This window comes from Schistocerca nitens, chromosome 5, assembly GCF_023898315.1.
Source record: "Schistocerca nitens isolate TAMUIC-IGC-003100 chromosome 5, iqSchNite1.1, whole genome shotgun sequence".
NCBI classification, from domain to species: Eukaryota; Metazoa; Arthropoda; class Insecta; order Orthoptera; family Acrididae; genus Schistocerca; species Schistocerca nitens.
The window spans coordinates 784514778-784539112 of NC_064618.1; the positions used below are offsets into that span (position 1 = coordinate 784514778).

Below are 24335 nucleotides of genomic sequence, written 5' to 3' on the forward strand. Positions count from 1 at the left end.
TAACTACTATTCATTACTCCTTACCTTATTACACATAAACATATTCGTCGACACGTCAATCTTGCGACGACACTTCAATATTTCATCATAATAAATGCATAGCATAATCAAATTCCTGATATAGCATCAGCTTATTGATCATAAACATACCTCAACAGCATAATACACATTGTCATCGTAATAATAACATCATAACACCTCAGTCAAATCTCAAAAACGTCGTAGCTTCCTCCAATAATTTCAAAACCTAAAAAAAATTCTCTGCTCATGTCAAAAGTGTCATCTGCCTCAAACGCACTTCAAAAATCATGATCCCATACCAAATATATTCAAAGCTCTCATAGTATCACAATGGTTCCGAAAAAATATGAACAGTTCACAAAGTACAGACAAAATACAGTTTCATAAGTGTGAAGTTATCCAACTGTGTAATTGCGTAAACATCTGTCACTGATGTAATAAAAAATGTTTGTTTCTCTGTTAAATAATCAGATAGCTGTGTAATTTATGTGTTAGAGAAATATGGTACCGATGTGTAAAGTTGTATAAGCAAATACCATATTAGCTAGGGCTCCTTGTGCTTGCCAGACACATGGTACACAAAGTAAGCGTGTACCCCCTGAGGATGAATGTAATTATACCCTCAAGTGTTACAGATTACAGCAATGGAATGAAATGTATCACGGAAAATTTTCTTTGTAATTCAAAAATCTTTAAAAATAAATTCCGTGGAAGTGTCGTAATTATCGTCCTCCGAAAGCTAAGTTCTGCAGAAGTCAATGTACTTACATCATGATAAACAAAAGTGAAATGCTTTGAGTATAGATATCTTAGTTATTACGCTTATTGCCGTGATGAAGAAAGTACTGTGCTGTAACGTATTGTTGTGCTACAGAAAAGGCTGTCTCCTTGTAGCTATACCACAAACGTTACTACTAAAACATGTTTTACTTTCCAGAAGAATTCAGAAAAACTGTGCAGATATAAAACAGATACACCGCAAAAGCAACAAGGTAAATTGTGTCACACATTAGTAGCGTCGTGATATAGTCGTGTAGCTGTCAAATAAACTAACCACTGTGTCATCTGGTATCTCTCAGAAAGCACCTTGAATCCATAATGTATTTTCAAGTAAACCAAAATGTTGCACTAAAATCTAATTACCAGTACTGGTAAATGTTCTAAGTATGTAAGCCTTATAGTCGTTACATAATCATGCAACTAACAAGCAAGAATGTACACACACAATAACACTGGGACGTCTGTTCACTATAACAATGCATTCGTGATTTCTGTTTGAATAAGTTCTCTTGGTTCTTGACTGGATATTTAACTTCAAACATTGTTGCATGTTAACAGATTCTAAGTCTGACAAAGCATACTAGAAATGTGAAGTGAAAAATTTTATGGCAAAGACAAAGTTAAAAAGCAGATTATCTTTCAATAAACGGTTTTACATGTGAAATGTGGTGTAAACCTTTACTCTTCCTATTACGCAGAGTTTCAACTTCAACGCAATTATCATGTGGTATACGTCGGATTCTGTAAGGTCCATTGTAAACTAGAAAGAATTTGTGACTCAAGTGTTTCTTCTTATGTGACAATGAATGAGCTTTAATGAGAACTTTCTGACCAATATACAATTTCTTTGCATTTGCTTTACCGTGTAGTTTTCTCCTTTTGTCTGCTGCAGATTTTATATTTTTAAGAGCCAAATCAATTATGTCTTTGTGTCGAAATTTACGTGTATTCGGGAAAGGTACAAGCTCTCTGATTCTGTTCGGTGGTTCTTCATTCTTCAGTACAAGAGTAGGTGGTAAAGCAGTGGAATCATGAGGCATTTCATTCAGCACGTTTTGAAATAAGTGTAAATATCTGTCCCAATGCTGATGCTTTCTGTGAAAATAAAGTCTGCAAAGCTTATTGATTTCTTTCATAATCCGTTCGGAGGGGTTACAATGTGGTGAGTACAATCAAATAAAAACAGGTTTGATTTTATGGTTGCGAAGCATGCGTGACCAAACAGCAGATCTGAATTGCGCTCTGTTATCTGAAATGACTTTACTAACGTGTCCAACTTCACGTAAGAAATTTTTAACAAAGGCGTTGGATACAGACCGTCCAGTGGCTTTACGTAACGAAGTGAAAGAAACAAATTTTGAAGTAAGTTCAACAGCGACTAGAACGTACGAAAATTCATTAGATGTTCTGACAAGCGGTCCCAAGAGATCAACAGCAGCAAATTCTTTTAATTTAGAAGGAAGGATAGGAAACAGCGGAGCACGATGGGAGATAGTAGATGGTTTCACCTTTTGACAAAGTTTACAAATAGACAAGACTCTTCGAATTCTCTTTTCCATATTGTTAAAATAACAAGTCGTTCGAAGAATATGATAACATTTTAGTGGGCCAAAATGTGCGTAGCTGAAATGAATGTACCAAATGAGCTTATTAACAAAATCGTCTGGAATGCAAAGTACCCATAGCTTGCCATCAACAGTGCAGCGTTTGAAGAGTATGTTGTTTCTAACCAGGTAATAATGCCGAATCTGAGTGTGTGTCTTTTCATGCCATTTACTTTTGATGTCTTTCCAAATCGGATCTTTATCTTGTTCATGAGCAATGTCCTTTAAAGATGTGGTGATGAAGTTTTCAAAGGCGACTTTCTGAATGTAAATAATACTGAAATTTTTCTCAATGTTGCCTTCTGTGTTACTTTTCTCAAGCCCAGCCGGTGCGCGTGACAGCGCGTCCGCAACTATGTTCTCCTTGCCGGGAATGTAGACTATTGTGAAGCGGAATTCTTGCAGAAACAATGCCCAACGTTTTAACCTGTCATGATTTAATTTTGAAGACATAAGAAATTGTAATGCACGATGATCACTGTATACTTTTACGTGCTTACCAGAAAGAAAGAAACGGAATTTGTTAAATGCCCAAACGATAGCTAAAGCTTCTAATTCAGTAACGGAATAATTTTTTTCAGATTTTGTTAGCACTCGGCTAGCAAAAGCAATGGTTTTCTGAACAGTAATGTCATTTTCTATGGCTTCTTGAAATAAATGGGCACCAAGACCGACTTTAGAAGAATCCGTGCTAAGGCAGAAATCTTGTGACAGATCTGGATGAACTAGTATTGGCGCGTTAAGTAGCGATTCTTTCAAAGAATTGAATTCCAACTGTGCTTCTTCGTCCCAGTTCCAAATAGTATTTTTTCCAGTGAGAGAACAAAGTTTTGGTGTAACAAGAATTTGCATATTCAGAAAACGACGGTAAAAATTTACGAGACCTAGAAAACTGCGGACTTGTTTTTTTGTGGATGGAACTGGAATGGCTCTGATTGCTTCTAACTTTTCAGGATCCGGCTGAATCCCTTCAGAAGAAATAACATGTCCCAAAAACTTCACCTTTGTCCTACCGAATTCAGACTTTTCCAAGTTAACTGTAATTCCAGATTCTGCAAAAATATGTAACACGCTGTTCAGGATGCGATTGTGTTGTTCCCATGAGGCTTCTGCTATCAGAATATCGTCTACATATAAGGTGATGTGACGTTTTAAGAACTCAGGTAATATGGAATTTAGCCCGCGAATGAATGCTGCCGAAGAAATGTTCAAACCAAAAGGAAGTTTCCGAAACTGATAACAAACGCCGAAACAAAGGAAAGCTGTATATTTTCTACATTCTGGATGAAGTTCGATCTGATAAAAGCTGGATCTGAGATCAACAGAAGACAACACTTTTACGCCATTAAAATTTTGAAGAAGTTCTTCCAACGTTTGCGGCCTGTCTGTTTCAGGAATAATGATAGTATTGATTTGTCTCGAATCTAAGACAAGTCTGATCGATCCATTTTTCTTCTCAACAACATGTAACGGATTGTTGTATGAGCTTACTGCAGGCTCAATAATGCCCTCGTCAAGCATAGATTGTATTTCTGTCCTAACACGGTCCCTATAATGTGCTGGAATTACGTATGGTCTAACACAAAATTTAGTATGCTCACGAACACGAAATTGATATTGAAATCCCTTGATTGTTCCTGTTTTGTGAGTAAAAACTGTGGAATGTGCTTGTAAAATCTCAAAAAGGTCCTGCCTATCAGTGTCATTACAATTCTCAATTGTTTGAATTTTATTCTGAATTAACTCATTAATTTGAAATATGCCGTCGATATCATCCCTGTCAGTACTTGCAGAGCGATTGTTAGTGTCTAGTTCCGTAGAAAATTCCGAACTGTTGTCTAACAGAAGGTAAAGCCGATTAATTTCCTCGTCATGGTTTGAGAGCGAATCTTCAAATTTCAAAGCTATTGACTTACCTTCCTTCTCTAAACTTATTTCAGCATCGTGAAAGTTTAAGATTGCTTTGTATTCATTCAAAAAGTCTACTCCCAATATAATTTCCGTCGACAATAATGGAACAATAAGAAAGCTCATAGAGAAGCTGTGGCTTTGAAAAAAGAATTCTAAATTGGTTTGTTGGCGTACATCTACACTTTTTCCAAAGATTGCACCTTGTGATTTAATCTTACGTAACGGAAGTGTGGGGCAATCGTTCGATATGTTGCACTTTCTAAAAGCTGTTTCACTAATTACTGAAATGGGACTGGCAGAGTCAAGTACTACCGTAAATTTTACGTCATTTACAGTAATGTGAATCACGGGATATGCAATGTTGTTATGTTTTACGTCGTGTTCCTGGAGTAAGATGTCCCTAATGTCTTCCATTTTTACGTAATTACTAGCTACGGCAGCTACGTCGTTAGTGCCATACGTACGTTTTGTGGCTGCCAGCGGTATGAGTCATTGCCTATTGTCTCTTTGTTGGCGCGCATCGTTACTGGGATTAGGAGACCTAACTTCTACAAATTCGCCTTGCCGAGAGGGCCCAGCTCTGTTTGAATCCCGCCAGTTCTGATGCAATTCAGGTCTGTCGTTACGATCATATCGTCTGTCGTCATGTCGGTAGATTCCATAGTTTCTTTCTTGTCAGTCACGTGGTGGAGAATTTCTCCCTGAATCGTAACTGCGCGCTGGACCGTTGCGTCTAAAGTTATTCTGTCTCCCGTAATAATAATTGTTTTGGTTCCCATATTGTCTGTTTCTCTGATTGTCTCTGTGATAGTCATTACCGCGGAGAGGTGATCTTTCCCTGTAATTATTACTACTCTGCCAACGGTTGTCATATGGGTGGTGTCTGTTTTGGTCACGATTTACGTTGAAAGAATAGCCAGGTCGTTTATTATTTCTGTCATCGCGGAATTGTGACGAATGTGATCTGTAATTGTTGTGCTCCTGTTTTCGCGTTCCGTGATTGTCAGTGTCAATTTCCAGTTTTTTCAATGCAAAGCAGCCACAGACTGCACACAGCACAGCCAGTGATTTTCATACAGAGGTGGCGTTACCAATAAAAAAACCTAAACAGCCTACTTACATTATAAGCACATCAACAGAGTCAGACTGGCAGTGTGTACTTACAGCTAGGACAGCTCTGGCAAATACCTACGCCGGTTCTAGCCCAGTAGACACTTGCCATAGTCTTCAGTAGAAAGTTGTATCTTGTTGGGTGTAACGCCACTTTGTAATTGTGTGGCGCAGTGTTTTAGTATTATTATTTCTTTTCATTGTCTCCTACTCTTATCTGGCATTTGCCACCACACGAATTGTTGTCTTCCTTGTTGTTCTTGGGTTTAGAAGTTAGTGCTCGCCAAGCAAGCGTTTTAGTTAAATAAAGTGCGTTCAAACTTGGTCGTTAGTTCTTAACTGCCGACCGCAGGACACTATAAGATAAAATGTAAATGCCGTGTGGCTAGGGCCTCCCGTCGGGTAGACCATTCGCCTGGTGCAAGACTTTTGAGTTGACAACTTGCGTGTCGGTGGGGATGAAATGATGATGATTAGGACCACACATCACCGAGTCCCTGAGCGGAGAAAATCTCCGACCCAGCCGGGAATCGAACCCGGGCCGTGAGGCATGACATTCCGTCGCGCTGACCACCCAGCTACCAGGGGCGGACACTATAAGATTATTGCCATCTAATGCCAACACATATGTTTGCCTTTAACTTCATCAACAAGAACGAGTCAGAGTCATAATCTTGTCCGCTACGTGAACGTTCATCTTTTATCAAAGCCTTTAGTCTTCTTTGAATGTACTCCTGGACCTTGGTCGTTCAAGGTAGCCACTATCTGGTGTCAGATGAGTCCTATTTCTTTTAATGGTTACCCCTCCTCATTTCTCCATTTTGCCAACGCATCCATTGGCAGAATTATTATAACTGTTATTGTTGTTGTTATTCATCTTAGTTCTTATGGCTGTAGGATGATATAAACTATTCACTTCTTTGTCTTTTGGTGTACTCTGGGTTGAAAAACTTCGTAGTCCGTGACAATACGTGTATTGGTACTGTCACTGTGTGGTGTCTTGGAGCAGTTTTAAGACATGATCCTTCAATATTAACTGAAGCATCCTTCTATTCACTGTTGCAGCATGTACCATGTTATTTTAATATTCTAAAGACCCTTCTGGTACAATGGTAGTATTCTCTGTTTGGTAGTCAGACGTTGACATCTTTTCATTGTAAAAACTGAGAAATTCGTTGGAAAATTTACGCCGAAAGTGTGAAGGCCTTCTGTTGTAATTTTAAGAGCATATGGGCGAGTTATTCGTACACGTCGGTCTGGTCTGAGGGGAAGTGAATTTGCTTCTGTGACAAAGGACTAGCTGTGTGGCCCCAGGGCCGAGGGCACGCCAGGTCCAGTGCTGTCCAGCCAAGTGTAGAGATGACTAGTATGGCCGGATGTGGGTAAATCCCAAAGCTGGGAATTTCGACGACAGTCACCTCGCGTAGCAGAATGCGGAATGAACAGCAATGACTGGCTTTGCGACACCGTGAAATATGCCTTCTTTCACAATCCACTCTGAGACGCCAAAGAAACTAGTATAGGCATGCGTATTCAAATACAGAGATATGTAAACAGGCAGAAAACAGCGCTACGGTTTGCAGTGCCTCTTTAAGGCAAAACTTATCTGGCGCAGTTGTTAGATCGGTTACTGCACTATAATGGCAGTTTATCAAGATTCATGTGAGTTTGAAAAATGGTTCAAATGGCTCTGAGCACTATGGGACTTAACATCTATGGTCATCAGTCCCCTAGAACTTAGAACTACTTAAACCTAACTAACCTAAGGACGTCACACAACACCCAGTCATCACGAGGCAGAGAAAATCCCAGACCCCGCCGGGAATCGAACCCGGGACCCCGTGCTCGGGAAGCGAGAACGCTACCGCGAGACCACGAGCTGCGGACATATGTGAGTTTGAACGTGGTGCTCTAGTCGGCGCACGAGCGATGGGAGACAGCATCTCCGAGATAGCGATGAAGTGGGGATTTTCCTGTACTACCATTCCAGGAGTATATCGTGAATATCGGGAATCCGGTAAAACATCAATGTTTCGACATTCCTGGGCCGGAAAAACATCCTGTAGGACCAACAAAGACTGAAGAAAATAGTATCTACGCGACAGAAATGCAACCATTCTGCAAATTACTGCGGATTTCAATGCTGGGCCGTTAACAAGTGTCAGCGTGCGAACCGTTCAACGAAACACCATCGATATGGCTTTCGGAGCCCAAGGCCCACTCGTGTAGCCTTGATGACTGCATAACACAAAACTTTACCCCTCGCATGGAGCCGTCAATACCGACACTCGAGTGTTGATCACTGGGAACGTATTGCCTGTATGGACGATTCCTGTTTCAGACTGTATCGAGCGGATGGACGTGCACATGTATGGAGACAACCTCATAAACCCACGGACCCTGCATGTCAGCAGGGGACTGTTCAAGCTGGTGGAGGCTCTGCAATGGTGTAGGGCGTGTGCAGTTGGAGTGATATGGGACCCCTGATAAGTCTAGATACGACTCTGACAGATTACAAATACGTAAACATCCTGTCTGATCACCTGCATCCATTCATGTCCATTGTGCATTCTGGCGGACTTGGGAAATTCCAGCAGGACAATGCGACACCTCACAAGTTCGGAACTGCTACATTGTGGCTCCAGGAACAGTCTTCTGAGTTTAAACACTTCCGCTGGCCACCAAACCCCCCAGACATGAACATTATTGGGCATATCTGAGATGCCTTGCAACGTGCTATTCAGAAGAGATCTCCAACCCCTCGTACTCTTATGGATTTATGGACTGCCCTGCAGTGTCCATGGTGTGAGTTCCCTCCAGCAGTACTTCAGGCATTAGTTGAGTCCATGTCACTTCGTGTGGCTGCACTTCCGCGTGCTCACGAGGGCCCTACACGATATTAGGCAGGTGATCGGTTTCTTTGGTTCTTCAACGTATAATAATTTACTATCAAGTATTAAAGCAAATCTGAATACATTTGCAATGTCATAAAAATCAGGTACACTCATTGACACAACAATAATTTCAGTATCTTTAAAACTATAGGAGTTAATGTTTCATAGTGAATAAATATTTTCACAATGCACCTCTGAATTAGGAACTTTTAAATCCTTTTTGCGATTTCACCATACGATGTCTCTTATGATAACATTGCACTACAGATATCATCATTGACAGCTGCATACCTGTATCTTTTATTTCTTAATTTATTACGTTTTTTATATCTTTACAGTATGCAAATGTTCGTTAGAACATCGTATCCTCCAAAACTACATAGCAGAAGAATACATTGAGATTGCCTAATATTTTGTCATACTTGTTTATTTATTTAATGAACAGATTACTGTTTTGCCAGTAGCTTTATTTAAATATTAACAATGATTGATAATCCAAAATCATGATAATCCATGAAATAATCGACCACATGTGTTCGCTAACACCACCATTGTAAAATAGACCAAAAGACACTTCTAACAAGCAGGCTTAAATAATTGTTTAAACAATATTTAATGGCAATCTATTCCTTCATCGTAAGCGCATTTAAGGGAAGAATAATAACATAATTATTTATGTAAAAACATTTATATTTATCGTGAATGGTCTGAGTCTGGCCGAATGTTTATAACATTTCTTTACTTAAATATTGTTGTAATATATTAGTTTAGTCCAGGAAGTGGTTAAGATTAGTCAAATGGTGCATTTAGAATGTAAGAACGATGTACTTTTGGTGGGGACGACCTTCAACCAATGGAAAAGCAGACAGCATCGGAACACTACTGAAGCAAAGTGGAGACTGGGAGTTTTGGAATGAAGAGCTCATGGGATGGGTCCTGGGCACATTTACACGAGTTCTGGAGGAGTCAGACCCGCACGTGGTAACGAGTGGTATTCAATCATTGAGGTGTTTGATTGTGGAGGGTGAACGAACGGTGTCATTCTTTAACTCCTGTAGGGACTTTTTATTTCGAGAGGTCTGAATGTGCTCCAAGACATGTCTCTGAGGATACACGGAGTATGAGTGACGATTCTTTGTATCGAATGTGATAATCTTCAATTCACGTTGAACTCCAAACGGCTTTGAGCTGGAGAATAATTCGTGCATTGTGATTATGAACTGAACTTAGTTTTCGCGAGTCTTTGATGATTATTTAGTTTGGGGTATTTTGCTATCATTCTCATAATGCTTGATAAGGGTATTTTCTGCCTAAATTTAAATGAATATCCTAGGACAACTTTCCGTTTGTTTGGGATATCATTTCTTGAATAAACAATGTACAATATAATTCTGTTTCATCTAAATCAATTACAAACATTAAACCAGAACCCTTGTTATTAAATTATTCATGAAATTTTTGTTTGTATTTCTGTGTATTTTATTAACTACCAATTATATCCAATGCATAGACTGTTTGACTGCAGGACCGCAGCTTCAGGTTGTGATTAGTAGCGAATTAACTTCAGGGCATAAATCAGACGTGCGCGACTCGAGCCTTTGGCTACACCATGCTATGTTTTTTAAACACAACCGTGTATAGCCCAAATACCTAAAGAATGAATAATCGCAGGTAAAGACACAACTGGTTTACTCATATGTGATGCTGTTTAGAAGAGCAACTACCCTTCGCGGTAACCGTTAGGTAGCGTTGCAATAACACAGGCTTGTTGGTAATTTGGACTTATACAGGATTTGTCGCATAGCATTTTAAAATAACTATATCAGTCTACATCGCAAGACACATTTATTCAAAGGGCCAGGTTTCGATTATTACATGATCATCTTCAGACCTTTTTATTTTGATGGGCAATGGCTATGTATAGAGCAGGAAGCGGTGAATGACGGTAGTCAACAGCTGCTGTTGCACAACAGGTAAGCTACCACTGAATCGTGAAATTACACATCCAGGAATATTTGCCCTGTAATGTTGATCTCTCTGTCGAATTCATTTTCTTGTAGCGTTTTTCGCCATAAGGTGACTCTGGGTGTCGTGGGCTGTAAACTAATTTTAGTGGAAAGTATTGATTAATTGGTTTGTCTTGTTGATGCCAACCACTAAGCCATTGTTAATTAGTATAGATTTTAGATATCTGTCACGATACATAAAATATATTATTTATTTAATTTTTAACGTAGCCATTCAGATTCACATGCTCATCTTACGACTTTATTGGAAATGGAAAACATGTAGCACAATACTACATTTTAGTACATTTCTTTACACTAGTTGTTAAGGTCTAACAGTTGAATGAACGTACGATCACATTTACTTCACTGAACATTGAGGAATTCACACCTTAATTTCTTAACAAATAATTGGGCGAACTGTAAAATGTTCTGTAACACCCTTTAGCACGGTTTCATACTTGTCTACAATCACCCCAAAAAACCACATAATGCAATTTTGATATTAGTATAGCAATTGACGAAACTGAATAAAACCAATATGCCAAAGAGTTTTTTCCTGGCTAAAGGTCGCTCTGTTATGGCACTGCTGGGTCAAAATGATGGCAATTAGTCCTCGTTGTCCGGCCACGGGTCCAATAACAGACGCCTGTCACGTGGACATTCAAGTAGACCACGTACGCCCTTTCCTGTCCCGTGAGTACTTTCTGGAGACGCCACGTTTCATTTAGACGTTTCACTGCTCTTTGGTTGCATCTAGGTGGTTTGACGAACGCTGCATCGAATTCAAAATCGTCACTTGGCCTCCTAGGCCATCCAGTCTTAACCGTATCGCCCATTTATGAAATATTGTCGATAACCGCGTACGGTATGTGTTTCCACCACCAACCAAACACTAACCTTTGAGAGTAGAACTGCAAGATGCGTGGATCAATATCTCTGCAGTAGGATTCTATCACCTTTTAGAGTCAGTACTGCACTTTCGAGAGCTCGCGATTAGCCACTCGCAGTGCTTTCTCGTAGCGTTTGACAACTCAAAGTATTACAATAGTGCACTGATACTCATGTAGATTGAAACTGCGTAACATATCGCGACTCGAACCTTGGCCCTTCGTGGACAAATGACGAACCCACCGTCACACCCTAACTTCGACAGCACCTCACTCGCACTTTCCTCCCACTTTCCAACCTTGAGCGCGCAGTGTATGGTGAAAAGTAATTCGGGGCAAAAATCTTTCTTGACTGCGACTAAACCATTTTCTCCATAATTTCATTTCTTTCCGGAGTGCTAGTCCCATAACCTACGCCGGAGAACGTGTGTTAAGTTAGGAAAGTAGGAGAAAGATACTGGCGGACATTGGCTTCTTACACACGGGCGATTTTCAGCAGCGCTGTTGAGCGGCGTGCGTCGGTCACTAACTCATAAGGCTGTGAGAGTGCGTCATGAATATTTCCCTGCCAGTCAGTCGACGAACATCTGCCAGCGAAAGATGAGGGTTAAGCGTGTGACTTCAGGATCCGAGTTCGAAGCCAGGGTTAGCATCCAGTTTTAGCTATCATTATTTCGCTACAAGATTAGTAAAGCAAAACTGTAGTTACGTAAAATTACATAGAAGTAACAACGGTACGTAAGAGAAATTTCAGCACTGCTCCTCTGTTTCAGGCAAAGCAAATAACAGAGTCAGGACTTGTTAAAAACCGCTTAGAAGACCTCTACTAGAATGCTACTCAAGTGTGTAACATCCGTACCATAGCAGCAGAAATGTAAAAAGAGAAAAACACGAAGCGTGAATGATCACAGAGGTATTTTATAACAGAAAAGTTGGAAATCCGCAACTGGCAAATACACTACAGGCCATTAAAATTGCTACACCACGAAGGTCACGTGCTACAGACGCGAAATTTAACTGACAAGAAGAAGATGCTGTGATATTCAAATGATTAGCTGATTAGCTTTTCAGAGTACTCAGACAAGGTTGGCCCCGGTGGCGACACCTACAATGCGCTGACATGAGGAAAGTTTCCAACCGATTTCTCATACACAAACATCAGTTGACCGGCGTTGCCTGGTAAAACGTTGTTGTGATGCCTCGTGTAAGGAGGAGAAATGCGTACCATCGCGTTTCCGACTTTGATAAAGGTCGGATTGTAGCCTATCGCGATTGTAGTTTATCGTATCGCGACATTGCTGCTCGCGTTGGTCGAGATGCAATGAATGTTAGCAGAATATGGAATCGGTGGGTTCAGGAGGGTAATACGAAACGGCGTGTTGAATCCCAACGGCCTCGTGTTACTAGCAGTCGAGATGACAGGCATCTTATTCGCATGGCTGCAACGGATCGTGCAGCCAGGTCACGATCCCTGACTCAACAGATGGGGACGTTTGCACGACAACAGCCATCTGCGCACGAACAGTTCGACGACGTTTGCAGCAGCATGGACTATCAGTTCGGAGACCCATGGCTGGGGTTACCCTTCACGCTGCATCACATACAGGAGCGCCTGCGATGGTGTACTCAACGACGAACCTGGGGGCACGAAAGGAAAAACGTAATTTTTTCGGATGAATCCAGGATCTGTTTACAGCATCATGATGCATCCGTGTCAGGTGACATCGCGGTGAACGCACATTGGAAGCGTTTATTCATCATCGCCATACTGGCGCATCACCCGGCCTGATGATATGGGGTGCCAATGGTTACACGTCTCGGTCACCTCTTGTTCGCATTGACGGCACTTTGAACAGTGGATGTTACATTTCAGATGTGTTACGACCCGTGGCTCTACCCTTCATTCGATCCCTGCGAAACCTTACATTTCAGCAGGATAATGCACGACCGCATGTTGCAGGTCCTGTATGGGCCTTTCTGGGTACAGAGAATGTTCGTCTGCTGCCCTGTCCAGCACTTTCTCCAGATCTCTCACCAACTGAAAACGTCTGGTCAGTGGTGGCCGAGCAACTGGCTCGTCACAATACGCCAGTCACTACTCTTGATGAACTGTGGTATCGAAGCTGCATGGGCTGCTGTACCTGTACACGCCATCCAAGCTCTGTTTGACTCAATGCCCAGGCGTATCAAGGCCGTTATTACGGCCAAAGGTGGTAGTTCTGGGTACTGATTTCTCAGGATCTATGCACCCAAATTGCGTGAAAATGTAATCACATGTCAGTTCTAGTGTAATATATTTGTTCAATGAATAACCGTTTATCATCTGCATTTCTTCTTAGTGTAGCAATTTTAATGGCCAGGAGTGTACTAAAACCAAGTTACTGGTTTGAGGGTGGCATCAACAGATACTTTTCAGCCAAGAAGAAAATTGGACAGAGGAAACTAATAACACCTGACATAGGGACACACAAATAATCTGTGTTCCGTAAAGTGTCTTTAAATTGGATAAAAATGTATAAAACCTTTCATAGCTTTTACACCGTCAATATAGCATTTACGCTCAGACTTGAACGACTGTTCCCATATCGTTGCACAGATTCAGAAGCTGAGAGGAGAAAGTGTACTTCCTCTTCTCCTGTCTGTTAATAACCCCACTACAAATGCTGTGTTTCAGTGCTGGAAGGAGCTTTCGTCAGAGGCTGCTTTTGTTTGTTGTGACTTACTTTATTACGGTGGGAGCCCCACCGAGATCTCTATTAGCCGACCTGTCCAGAACGTTGCACCCTATGTTTCAGGAGAACGTGACTGGAATCCGCAGTCCTCGCACTCGCGCTTCGAACCCGTCTGGATGTGCCGCCTGGTGAGTACTCCAGCAGCAAATCCTCGCTTTCTATAAAATTCAAATCAAAGGGGCGCGGCGAATGACTGTTTCTACACCTGTGGTGCTCCTTAACGTTGTCTGCCTTATGAAATATGTTAAAAGCGAAAAAAAAAACTGTTTGATGGCCTCCGCCGTGGTGATACGGTAGCACGGGTTCACAGCTGTACGAACTCGAATATATTGTGCATGTACTTTTATTGTTTTATCTGTTAGAGCGCTATTGGCTTTTAATGAAGTATGTGAAGCCTAGACAGTAGGGCAGAGGTACTGGCTGAACTGAAGATGCGACGAAGGGTCCTGTCTCGTGGCAGGGTAACTCTGTGGATCCGGTCCAGCACGTAGGTTTAATCTGTCAAGTTTGAAAACCGTTACAGAACGTGAAAAAGTCATGCTAGTTATATTTTGCAGTTAATTCACCTGACAAGATTAGAGCTTTCAGACTCTCTCTCACATCTAACCAGACATCCGTAGTAAGGTAACATTACAATGTGCGTGGGATATGAAAAGTTTTTAATAACGTTTTCCTGAAAGAAACGAGTGCAAGGTAAACTACAGAACTTACTTGAAATTTTCCTTTTGCAAACAGAAACCGTCTTTTCGTGCTGCGATGTATTTTATTTGTTCTATAAGCCTTACACGTTTTACTTTATGGAGTATTCAGTGGTATATAGAATGATTCAGTTTTGTTTTGATATATTTGATATACGATATTTGTAAATTGGAAAACAGTTCATGTTTTTTTTCCGTAAATGAGTGCTTCCTTACAGTTATTCGAGTTTTTGTCTGACATCAGCGTTTCCTCTCATCTGGTCATATGCTGGAGCTCACACTATAACTTCACTAATACTACATAAACATAGTTTCATGTTACCACCTTTTTTATTCACAGTTTTCATGTTTTTTTTTTTCTCTAACTGCTGTGGAGCACTCTTAGTCTTCCGTGACTAGTTGTTGACTTTCCGTCTCTTCGTGTTTGGTTTGTCTACATAGATGTACGTAAACAAACGAGACAGGTAGACACAAAAGGTACGTTTCTGTGTTTATTGGAGACGATGTCATGCAAACGAACTTGTGAACTTTTGTGTGGTTTGAAACGCAGGAGAGAATTACTGCTCGATGTGAAGTTGTAAAGGAGCGTTTTTCAGTCACGTCTCGGCAGCTCAGTCGGTAGCGCATTCGCCCGCGAAACTTACGGTTCCCGAGTTCCAGGCCCGGTCCTGTACACGGTTTTAATCTTTCAAGAGCTTTCGGATCGGCGCACACTATGCTGCACTGTGATAACACATTCTGCGATATCAGTCATATTCACATCTCGTTAAGCCACTTCCTCATCGTGTTAATGTCGAATGAGTGACGACATTTAACAGAAAAAGTATGGCTGCAAACCAGAAGGAAGGAATTACGAACACGAAGTACCTTGGTCAAGGAGAAGAGAGAGGGAATATTGGCAGGTTATCACATAGCATGGAAGAAACAGACAAAGGGAATATCGTCAGGTTATCAGATAGCATGGAAGAAATAGACGAAGATGAGGAAAAAACAGATAGTGTTAAAGTTCTGAGAGAGGTAGTATTACGCTGTTCGACAGACGAAAAAAGCTGGAATACGTCGAGAAAGCCTAGAGCAAACAAAGCCAAAATCTCCTCTTGAATTCCAAGCTGATTTGTTTAAGACTCAAGAAGCTGCCGAATAGTTTGGTGCAGAGTCGTATGTTAGAAAGACAGGAGGAGGTGGGGGAAGATCTACATCTACATCTACATCTACATTTATACTCCGCAAGCCACCCAACGGTGTGTGGCGGAGGGCACTTTACGTGCCACTGTCATTACCTCCCTTTCCTGTTCCAGTCGCGTATGGTTCGCGGGAAGAACGACTGTCTGAAAGCCTCCGTGCGCGCTCTAATCTCTCTAATTTTACATTCGTGATCTCCTCGGGAGGTATAAGTAGGGGGAAGCAATATATTCGATACCACATCCAGAAACGCACCCTCTCGAAACCTGGCGAGCAAGCTACACCGCGATGCAGAGCGCCTCTCTTGCAGAGTCTGCCACTTGAGTTTGCTAAACATCTCCGTAACGCTATCACGGTTACCAAATAACCCTGTGACGAAACGCGCCGCTCTTCTTTGGATCTTCTCTATCTCCTCCGTCAACCCGATCTGGTACGGATCCCACACTGATGAGCAATACTCAAGTATAGGTCGAACGAGTGTTTTGTAAGCCACCTCCTTTGTTGATGAACTACATTTTCTAAGCACTCTCCCAATGAATCTCAACCTGGCACCTGCCTTACCAACAATTAATTTTATATGATCATTCCACTTCAAATCGTTCCGCACGCATACTCCCAGATATTTTACAGAAGTAACTGCTACCAGTGTTTGTTCCGCTATCATATAATCATACAATAAAGGATCCTTCTTTCTATGTATTCGCAATACATTACATTTGTCTATGTTAAGGGTCAGTTGCCACTCCCTGCACCAAGTGCCTATCCGCTGCAGATCTTCCTGCATTTCGCTACAATTTTCTAATGCTGCAACTTCTCTGTATACTACAGCATCATCCGCGAAAAGCCGCATGGAACTTACGACACTATCTACTAGGTCATTTATATATATTGTGAAAAGCAATGGTCCCATAACACTCCCCTGTGGCACGCCAGAGGTTACCTTAACGTCTGTAGATGTCTCTCCATTGATAACAACATGCTGTGTTCTGTTTGCTAAAAACTCTTCAATCCAGCCACACAGCTGGTCTGATATTCCGTAGGCTCTTACTTTGTTTATCAGGCGACAGTGCGGAACTGTATCGAACGCCTTCCGGAAGTCAAGAAAAATAGCATCTACCTGGGAGCCTGTATCTAATATTTTCTGGGTCTCATGAATAAATAACGCGAGTTGGGTCTCACACGATCGCTGTTTCCGGAATCCATGTTGATTCCTACATAGTAGATTCTGGGTTTCCAAAAACGACATGATACTCGAGCAAAAAACATGTTCTAAAATTCTACAACAGATCGACGTCAGAGATATAGGTCTATAGTTTTGCGCATCTGCTCGACGACCCTTCTTGAAGACTGGGACTACCTGTGCTCTTTTCCAATCATTTGGAACCCTCCGTTCCTCTCGAGACTTGCGGTACACGGCTGTTAGAAGGGGGGCAAGTTCTTTCGCGTACTCTGTGTAGAGTCGAGTTGGTATCCCGTCAGGTCCAGTGGACTTTCCTCTGTTGAGTGATTCCAGTTGCTTTTCTATTCCTTGGACACTTATTTCGATGTCAGCCATTTTTTCGTTTGTGCGAGGAATTAGAGAAGGAACTGCAGTGCGGTCTTCCTCTGTGAAACAGCTTTGGAAAAAGGTGTTTAGTTTTTCAGCTTTACGCGTGTCATCCTCTGTTTCAATGTCATCATCATCCCGGAGTGTCTGGATATGCTGTTTCGAGCCACTTACTGATTTAACGTAAGACCAGAACTTCCTAGGATTTTCTGTCAAGTCTGTACATAGAAATTTTCTTTCGAATTCACTGAACGCTTCTCGCATAGCCCTCCTTACGCTAACTTTGACATCGCTTAGCTTCTGTTTGTCTGAGAGGTTTTGGCTGCGTTTAAACTTGGAGTGAAGCTCTCTTTGCTTTCGCAGTAGTTTCCTAACTTTGTTGTTGTACCACGGTGGGTTTTTCCCGTCCCTCACAGTTTTACTCGGCACGTACCTGTCTAAAACGCATTTTACAATTGCCTTGAACTTTTTCCATAAACACTCAACATTGCCAGTGTCGGAACAGAAATTTTCGTTTTGATCTGTTAGGTAGTCTGAAATCTGCCTTCTATTACTCTTGCTAAACAGATAAACCTTCCTCCCTTTTTTTATATTCCTATTAACTTCCATATTCAGGGATGCACAGGTACGGCCAAAATGTTGGACATATCTTCTTTCTAATTGGTCTTATTTAATGGTGATAGGTGTTTGATATGGCAGCAGGAGTGTTGAGGGTATCAGTTGCTAAAGTCCGCAGCTCGTGGTCTAGTGCCTAGTGTTACTACCTCTGGATCCTGGGGTCCCGGGTTCGATTCCCAGTCGGGTTGGGGATTTTCTCTACCTGGAGACTGGGTGTTTGTGTTGTCCTCATCCTCGTTATCTTATCATCATTCGGATAGTGACGACATTGGAACTGAAAGGATTGTGAACTTGTACGCGCGCTGATAACCTTGATGTTGAGCGCCCTACAAACCAACCCCTAAGAAATCGATGAAGAAGGCGGAGCCTGTAAAAATCACGTCACCCACACGGTCCAATCCGATTATGCTGACCATAGGAAGAACTGATACAGTAAAAAGAGAGGCAAGTTACGCACACACAAACACAAACACGCACGCGCGAGCGCGGATTGCAAGCATTCATGTCTACTTAGAATCGTCTGGAATTTTTCCCTAAGTGTGATGGACTGCAGAAAATGGCGAAGTAATTTTTGTTTCATTTTAGGTAGAAATATTATTCTGAATTTTTGGGTTTAGAGTGGGCAACAGAGAGATTTCTTATGCTCTTCCGATTTGTAATTATTCTGTGTGAATACACGGAAGTATTTGAGAAATCCCTGGTGTTAGTAACAACCATCATTCATGGTATATTCACACAATATCGGAATATTTTGTTTACCTTCGAACAGATATTGCACTTTATGACGCTATTTCACTTTCGTAAGCTAATAATTCTCGTCGACGCAGTAAACAAACCATACTGGTTCCGTACTAGATATTTATAAGTCCAAAAGTAAAAGCATCACAACATAATAAACGTGGTAGACCTGCCTTATTATCGGCTTCAATGTCCAGTGGTGCTATGGCGCAGCGTAATATATGTAAGATTGTTGAATAAGTCAGCTTCGAGTCTGCTTTTTTTTATGAAATCATGGCGTTTATTCAACAATCGTTGTTGCATAATCTCTTCATCCACATCACAACATCTTTACATCAGAACTGACATTTTGGTAAACTTTTTATGCTACGACTTTGATAAATGTGTTGCAAAGAGTTTCGCAGGAGTTGCCACAAAACTAACCCAGTTACAACTGCTTTGACTGGCTTTGTGCAAGCGATATTATAGAAATATTTATTTCTCGATCCATCTACAACATATGCAAGTCAGAAAAGCTCTAATTTAATTTCCCGTATAAGAATACATTTTACATTTGATTTACTGACTTTTTCTTCATATTCTTTATTTCATTAACGCTTTTTAGGACAGATAGGTAATAATATATAACACACAATTTATAATACATAATATACGATTAACTAGGTGTTATTATTGTTATTATGTCCACTTAAAATGTAATATCGATTTTCCTATCGATTTGCAACATAAAATAGTGTGATTTGTAACAAAGGTTGTGACTGATACTGGGAATGAGTGTTAAAATTGACAGTGAATATTGCAGTTCGTATTTCGCTACATTTTCTGATGAATCTGTAAAAATTTACTTAGAGTGTTCGAAAATATCTATATAAAAATACAGTTTATAAATGTGGAAAATTTCTGGAGGAATACCCAGGTAAGCTCATAATATTCGCCAAAATAGTCTATATAGTTTAAAATTGAAAACAAGTTAAAATGTCGTCGAGATTTGGAGGGTATCGCAGTTTCGTTTAGTAATGAAAAGGTTCTGTTAGACCTTGTTTCATTATAGTTTGTTAATATTGAAAATTAACTATCACCCCTTGCAGAATTGATGGTATGAGGATCTCCCTGCATTTTGGGACAGTTTCTTGACGTGATACGGATCGTGAAGAATACTGGTCGACAATGAATACGCCTATTTGGGTCTGGTGAACAATAATAGCTGTTTTTTGAAACCAAGTTTATTCTTACCGAGGATTAGTGCGGGCTTAAAAAAGTTATCAGATGTGAACGAAACAGAATTTCTACAAAATACTTGAATCAGCGACACGGTATGCATGTGCAGTTCTGTCTTCTTAGTAACTGGAACGAGGTGTGTCTTCTTCCAGTTTCATTGGACGCTCCGTTGCTACAGAGATCCACGGTGAATTCCTACTAGTACATGTAGTTTGCACACTATTTTCGTAGTTCTCAACTTCAGAATACTGGCAGTGCAGTGCTAATTTCCGTTTTCACATCAGCATAGTCAGACAACACGTTACCGGTCGCTTGCAAGATTCTGACAGAACCTACCTTCAACTATCACACCACATAGTTCATACCTTGCCGCACATAACAGACCTGATTATTTTATGCAGCAGACGACAATGCGTTCGCGCCAACTGCAGTACAAAAATCAGCGAAAAATAAGAAGTGCTGAGGCAAGATTCAAACCTAGACTAGGGCTGGCGGGAAGGTACCTTCACATTAAGGGACCCCTTCTTTGGCATAATTTGTGGCAGCCTGTCAGGTCCAGTTTCTGTTCCTTTTGAGATTTAGTTCTGTCCGTTTAGTTCACTTCGGTAGTACTACAGCCATTATTTCATTTTTCTTGGTGTCGGTTTCATCAACAAACCATTAGATTATATGTTGACTGACTTCAACTGCAAGAAATCAATCTTAGCTTTTGTGTTATTATTTTTATATGATTACAATTTCTCATTTTACCTGCAATAAACGCTTCTTGATAGCTATTTGTGTACGAATTTCGATCTCGTTTAACTTTTACCAGCAAGGCTTCAGCAATGTTTGACTTTGCATTAATGTTCTCTCTTCCTAATATTGCTGTTGAGCAACGAAGAATCTTGCCCATCCTTCAACAACTTTATTATCTTTAGCGGAGAAAACCGGTAAATGCATTACCCGTTTTTCTCCGCTGCTAGTTTTTCGTTATTAGCTATGAGTTTTTTGCCATGCCTGGTAAAAATAAATATTATCCTATATTTATTGCCATGCAAATGCAGGACAATAGCATCACGAGTGAGGCGAAGTCTATATGTTTGGTGCAATTCTGGGTATTGTGTTTTATCATAACATAGCGCGATTCTCTGTGGTGTTTATTTAATAGATCTGAGTCGACCACCGGGAAACTGAAATCTACGCCTGTTGCTGTACTGTGAACGAAGAGTTTAGGTGGAACATCCTCCAGAATATTTTCAGTTGCACTTAGTTGCTTAGTTTTTCATTTACCATAGATCATTTTACAACGGAAGAAACTGAGAGTACTAAAGTAAAGGTTAACATATATAGTATCTAATTAAATACTTTACGCTACAATTGATGCTCGATAGAGGAAACTGTTTAATATTTACGTCTCAATTACACGCTTAAGAGTGCACATGTCACTGCGAATTCTTTATCTTCTTTTGTTTCGATCCATATTTATAACCTGCTTCCTTATGACAGCAAACATAGTACTCTTATTGGAACTCAGCCTGTCTTTGCAGTACATATCCCATCCAGGATGATAGATAAGGCTATTGTTTATGTGTTGCCTTAGCCAGCTTAGCTTAGTATTGCAAGTGCTGCAGTAGTTAAGCCGTTGCATAATTATGTGACTTTACATTCAAATTTTCTGTCGTTACCAGGTTTACACTTTCCACTTCAACTCTTGGGATTTCTCTTCACTACAATACCCTCACGTGCACGTCACATGTCCTGTGCTATGCGTGATACTTCTCCTCAGGATTATTACGTACCTCACCCATCAAAGCATGACTGCAGTTTGTATAACTAGCAAATACACTGTGTACCAATAAAGCACAGGTCAGGAAGCATTCTGAGAATCTCTTACTCTACCGGGCAATAACTGATCTGAGAAGACTCGTCAAACATATAAACGCTTGTTGCGGTAAAGCTAGAAATACTGTACCTCAGTATCCAGGATTCAAGACACAGTATGGCGATATTTAACGATATATCCGACGTGATGTGTCTTTTGCCCGTATTATATGCATTCCATTCCCTCCACAGAGGACTCCTTTGGTATCTTTGTCACAAGTCTTCATTTTTTGTGAATTACTTACTTCTATATTTTATATTTCCAGTATATTGAGTGACTTAGACCTCCGTTGTGCGACACTGCTATGTTTCATCTGTAAGTGCTTCTTTTCTTGATGTTTTCTATTGTTTTCTGAGTAGTGTCTGTGTCTGACGCTGTCAATGTAACCAGAAGAATGCTAGTTAGATCTACATAGATCATCTGTCACTAATATGTATCTCTTTCAGGAGCACTGAATAAATCGGCTGTGGAGAAAGTGTTCTTTATCAAAGTGTTGACACGCTGTACATTATATCGTTTATTATTTTGGTAGCTGATGGTTTATCAACTGCATGTTTAAGAACGGTGCCGCTGAAGGCAAAGAGGGCTTATGAGAATTGTGTAATGTAGACAGGCAACCATTTTACTGAGCAACGTAAACCCGAAACTAGCATAAAGACGAGGGGCACCAGTGTGAATTTCGTGAAATCTAGAACAAATAAACTGACGTAAAACTCCTTAATCTGATTCAGCCTATGGGGGAACCGAAGAAGAAAACGATGGTTAGTCCAGGGTAGGCTAAGTATGTCCTTTGATATTGGCTTATATTTTGTCATTCGGATGGATTGTTCAAAAGATTTATCGTTGAGATTCTCTCTAGTGAATTAACAAAGACGGCGCACAGGGAATTATTACCGACGACTTCTTCATCATAAGAAGCATCAGATTCCTGCGTTGTCATTAAAGTTCATTTCCATATTTCACAGCATTGTTTGTAGAAAATTACTGGTTACATGTGCAAACCGATTCTCAGCTATGAGATTTCTCTGAACAGCAAGGGGACCTATAGTTTAAGGCGTACTGCGATCTGCGACAGAACTTGCAGTACTTCACAAGTCCAAAATTTTGGCATAGGGAAAGGAAGTGATAAAAACAAAGACACTGAGTCACAGTGACATTACGTATCAAACCACTTATACTTATGTGATGAACATTAACTTTACTTTCACAGTGGTACGCTCCACGCTGCGTTCAGTTCTGATGATACAATCTTTAGTGCATTAACGTAGTTCGGATTAGTGTCTTCCCTCTCAGTCACTCTTATGACAGTTTTTGTAGAAACTGAGTCAAATATTTCTCAGAATATATCTCAGGAAACCTAGTAATTTCGATAAATCGACTATACATTAATGTTACCTGAATTTCGAGCCTGCTTTTTTAGTTGTACTAGAGGCAAGTAGGACAAAATCAACCACAAATATAGGTCGTTCAAATAGTCGTATGTTCGATTAACATGAATTCCTTCTTCGCTTTACCAGTTGTAAAGCTTTATTAGATTCTTTCAAGATTTTGGGAAAATGAGGCAATAAAGATGACAGAAAGTGACCGATACCATTCTCAGCAATCTTAGGGGACCTTCCTTATACTTACTAGCTGGTTTTTCGATATACAGGTTGAACAGTAGAAGCGAAAGGCTTTACACTTATATGAGGCCCTTTCTTAACCCAAGCGCTTCTCTCTCCAACCTCAATCGGTTTAAGTGACTCAGTTGGAAATGTCAAGTTAGTAACTTCGTCCCGTAACCTCATTCAAGCACCGCAAATGGTGTACTGTTCTACGTGGGTTGTTCAATATTAACGCACCATGTTTTTTCTCGGAAGATATTTATTGTTAATAGTCAGAATTTGGTGACAATATGCATCAACATGTCTTGTCCATGTCCTATTTTTCTACGTAGTCCCCTTCACGTTCTATGGCCGTACGCCAACGTTGTGGAAGAGCATGTATCCGCTACTGGTAAAAGCTCTTGTTCTGTAGGCTTAGCCACGTTTTCACTGCATGACTGATACTCTTGTTATCTTTAAAGTGACCGACAACTGTAGAGCCAATTGTCGAGTTGTGATACGTCGGTTGGCAAGAATAATGGCATCCACACGATTCAGCATGTCTGGAGCAGTGGCTATGATAGGACGTCCCGAGTGTGGCTGATCATGGAGCTCTAGTTCTGTATTTCCTGAGGCTGTAACTTTCTTTCCCCATCGCCCAACTGCACCCAAACATTTATGGATGTTCACCACGGTTTCTTTTTCTGCACACAGGAATGCAATAACAGCACGGTGCTTGTAACGTGAGTGGTATGTAGATGACATTTTGATGCTGTACTATGTGAGTTAAGGAGCATTTCGCTCTCATTTAAGTATATGGCCGAAAGAGTCAGCCTTCAGGAATCTGCGCCCTTTGTGGCACCCAGTCCTGTACGACAACAGGACTGGGTGCCACAAAGGGCGCAGATTCACCACGAGATGGGGAAACTCACAGACGTCT

The 24335-nt window shown here is 40.8% G+C and overlaps 1 protein-coding gene across 1 annotated transcript in view; it reads left to right on the plus strand.

Annotated features, from left to right (window-relative positions):
- LOC126259187 (uncharacterized) overlaps positions 1-24335 on the plus strand; it is a 1151483-nt gene that overhangs the window by 507316 nt on the left and 619832 nt on the right. Inside the window, exon 2 of the mRNA XM_049955770.1 lies at positions 14012-14076. Within this exon, the coding sequence (XP_049811727.1) occupies positions 14065-14076 (12 nt within the window). The 5' untranslated portion in view covers positions 14012-14064. The remainder of the gene's footprint in view (positions 1-14011; positions 14077-24335) is intronic.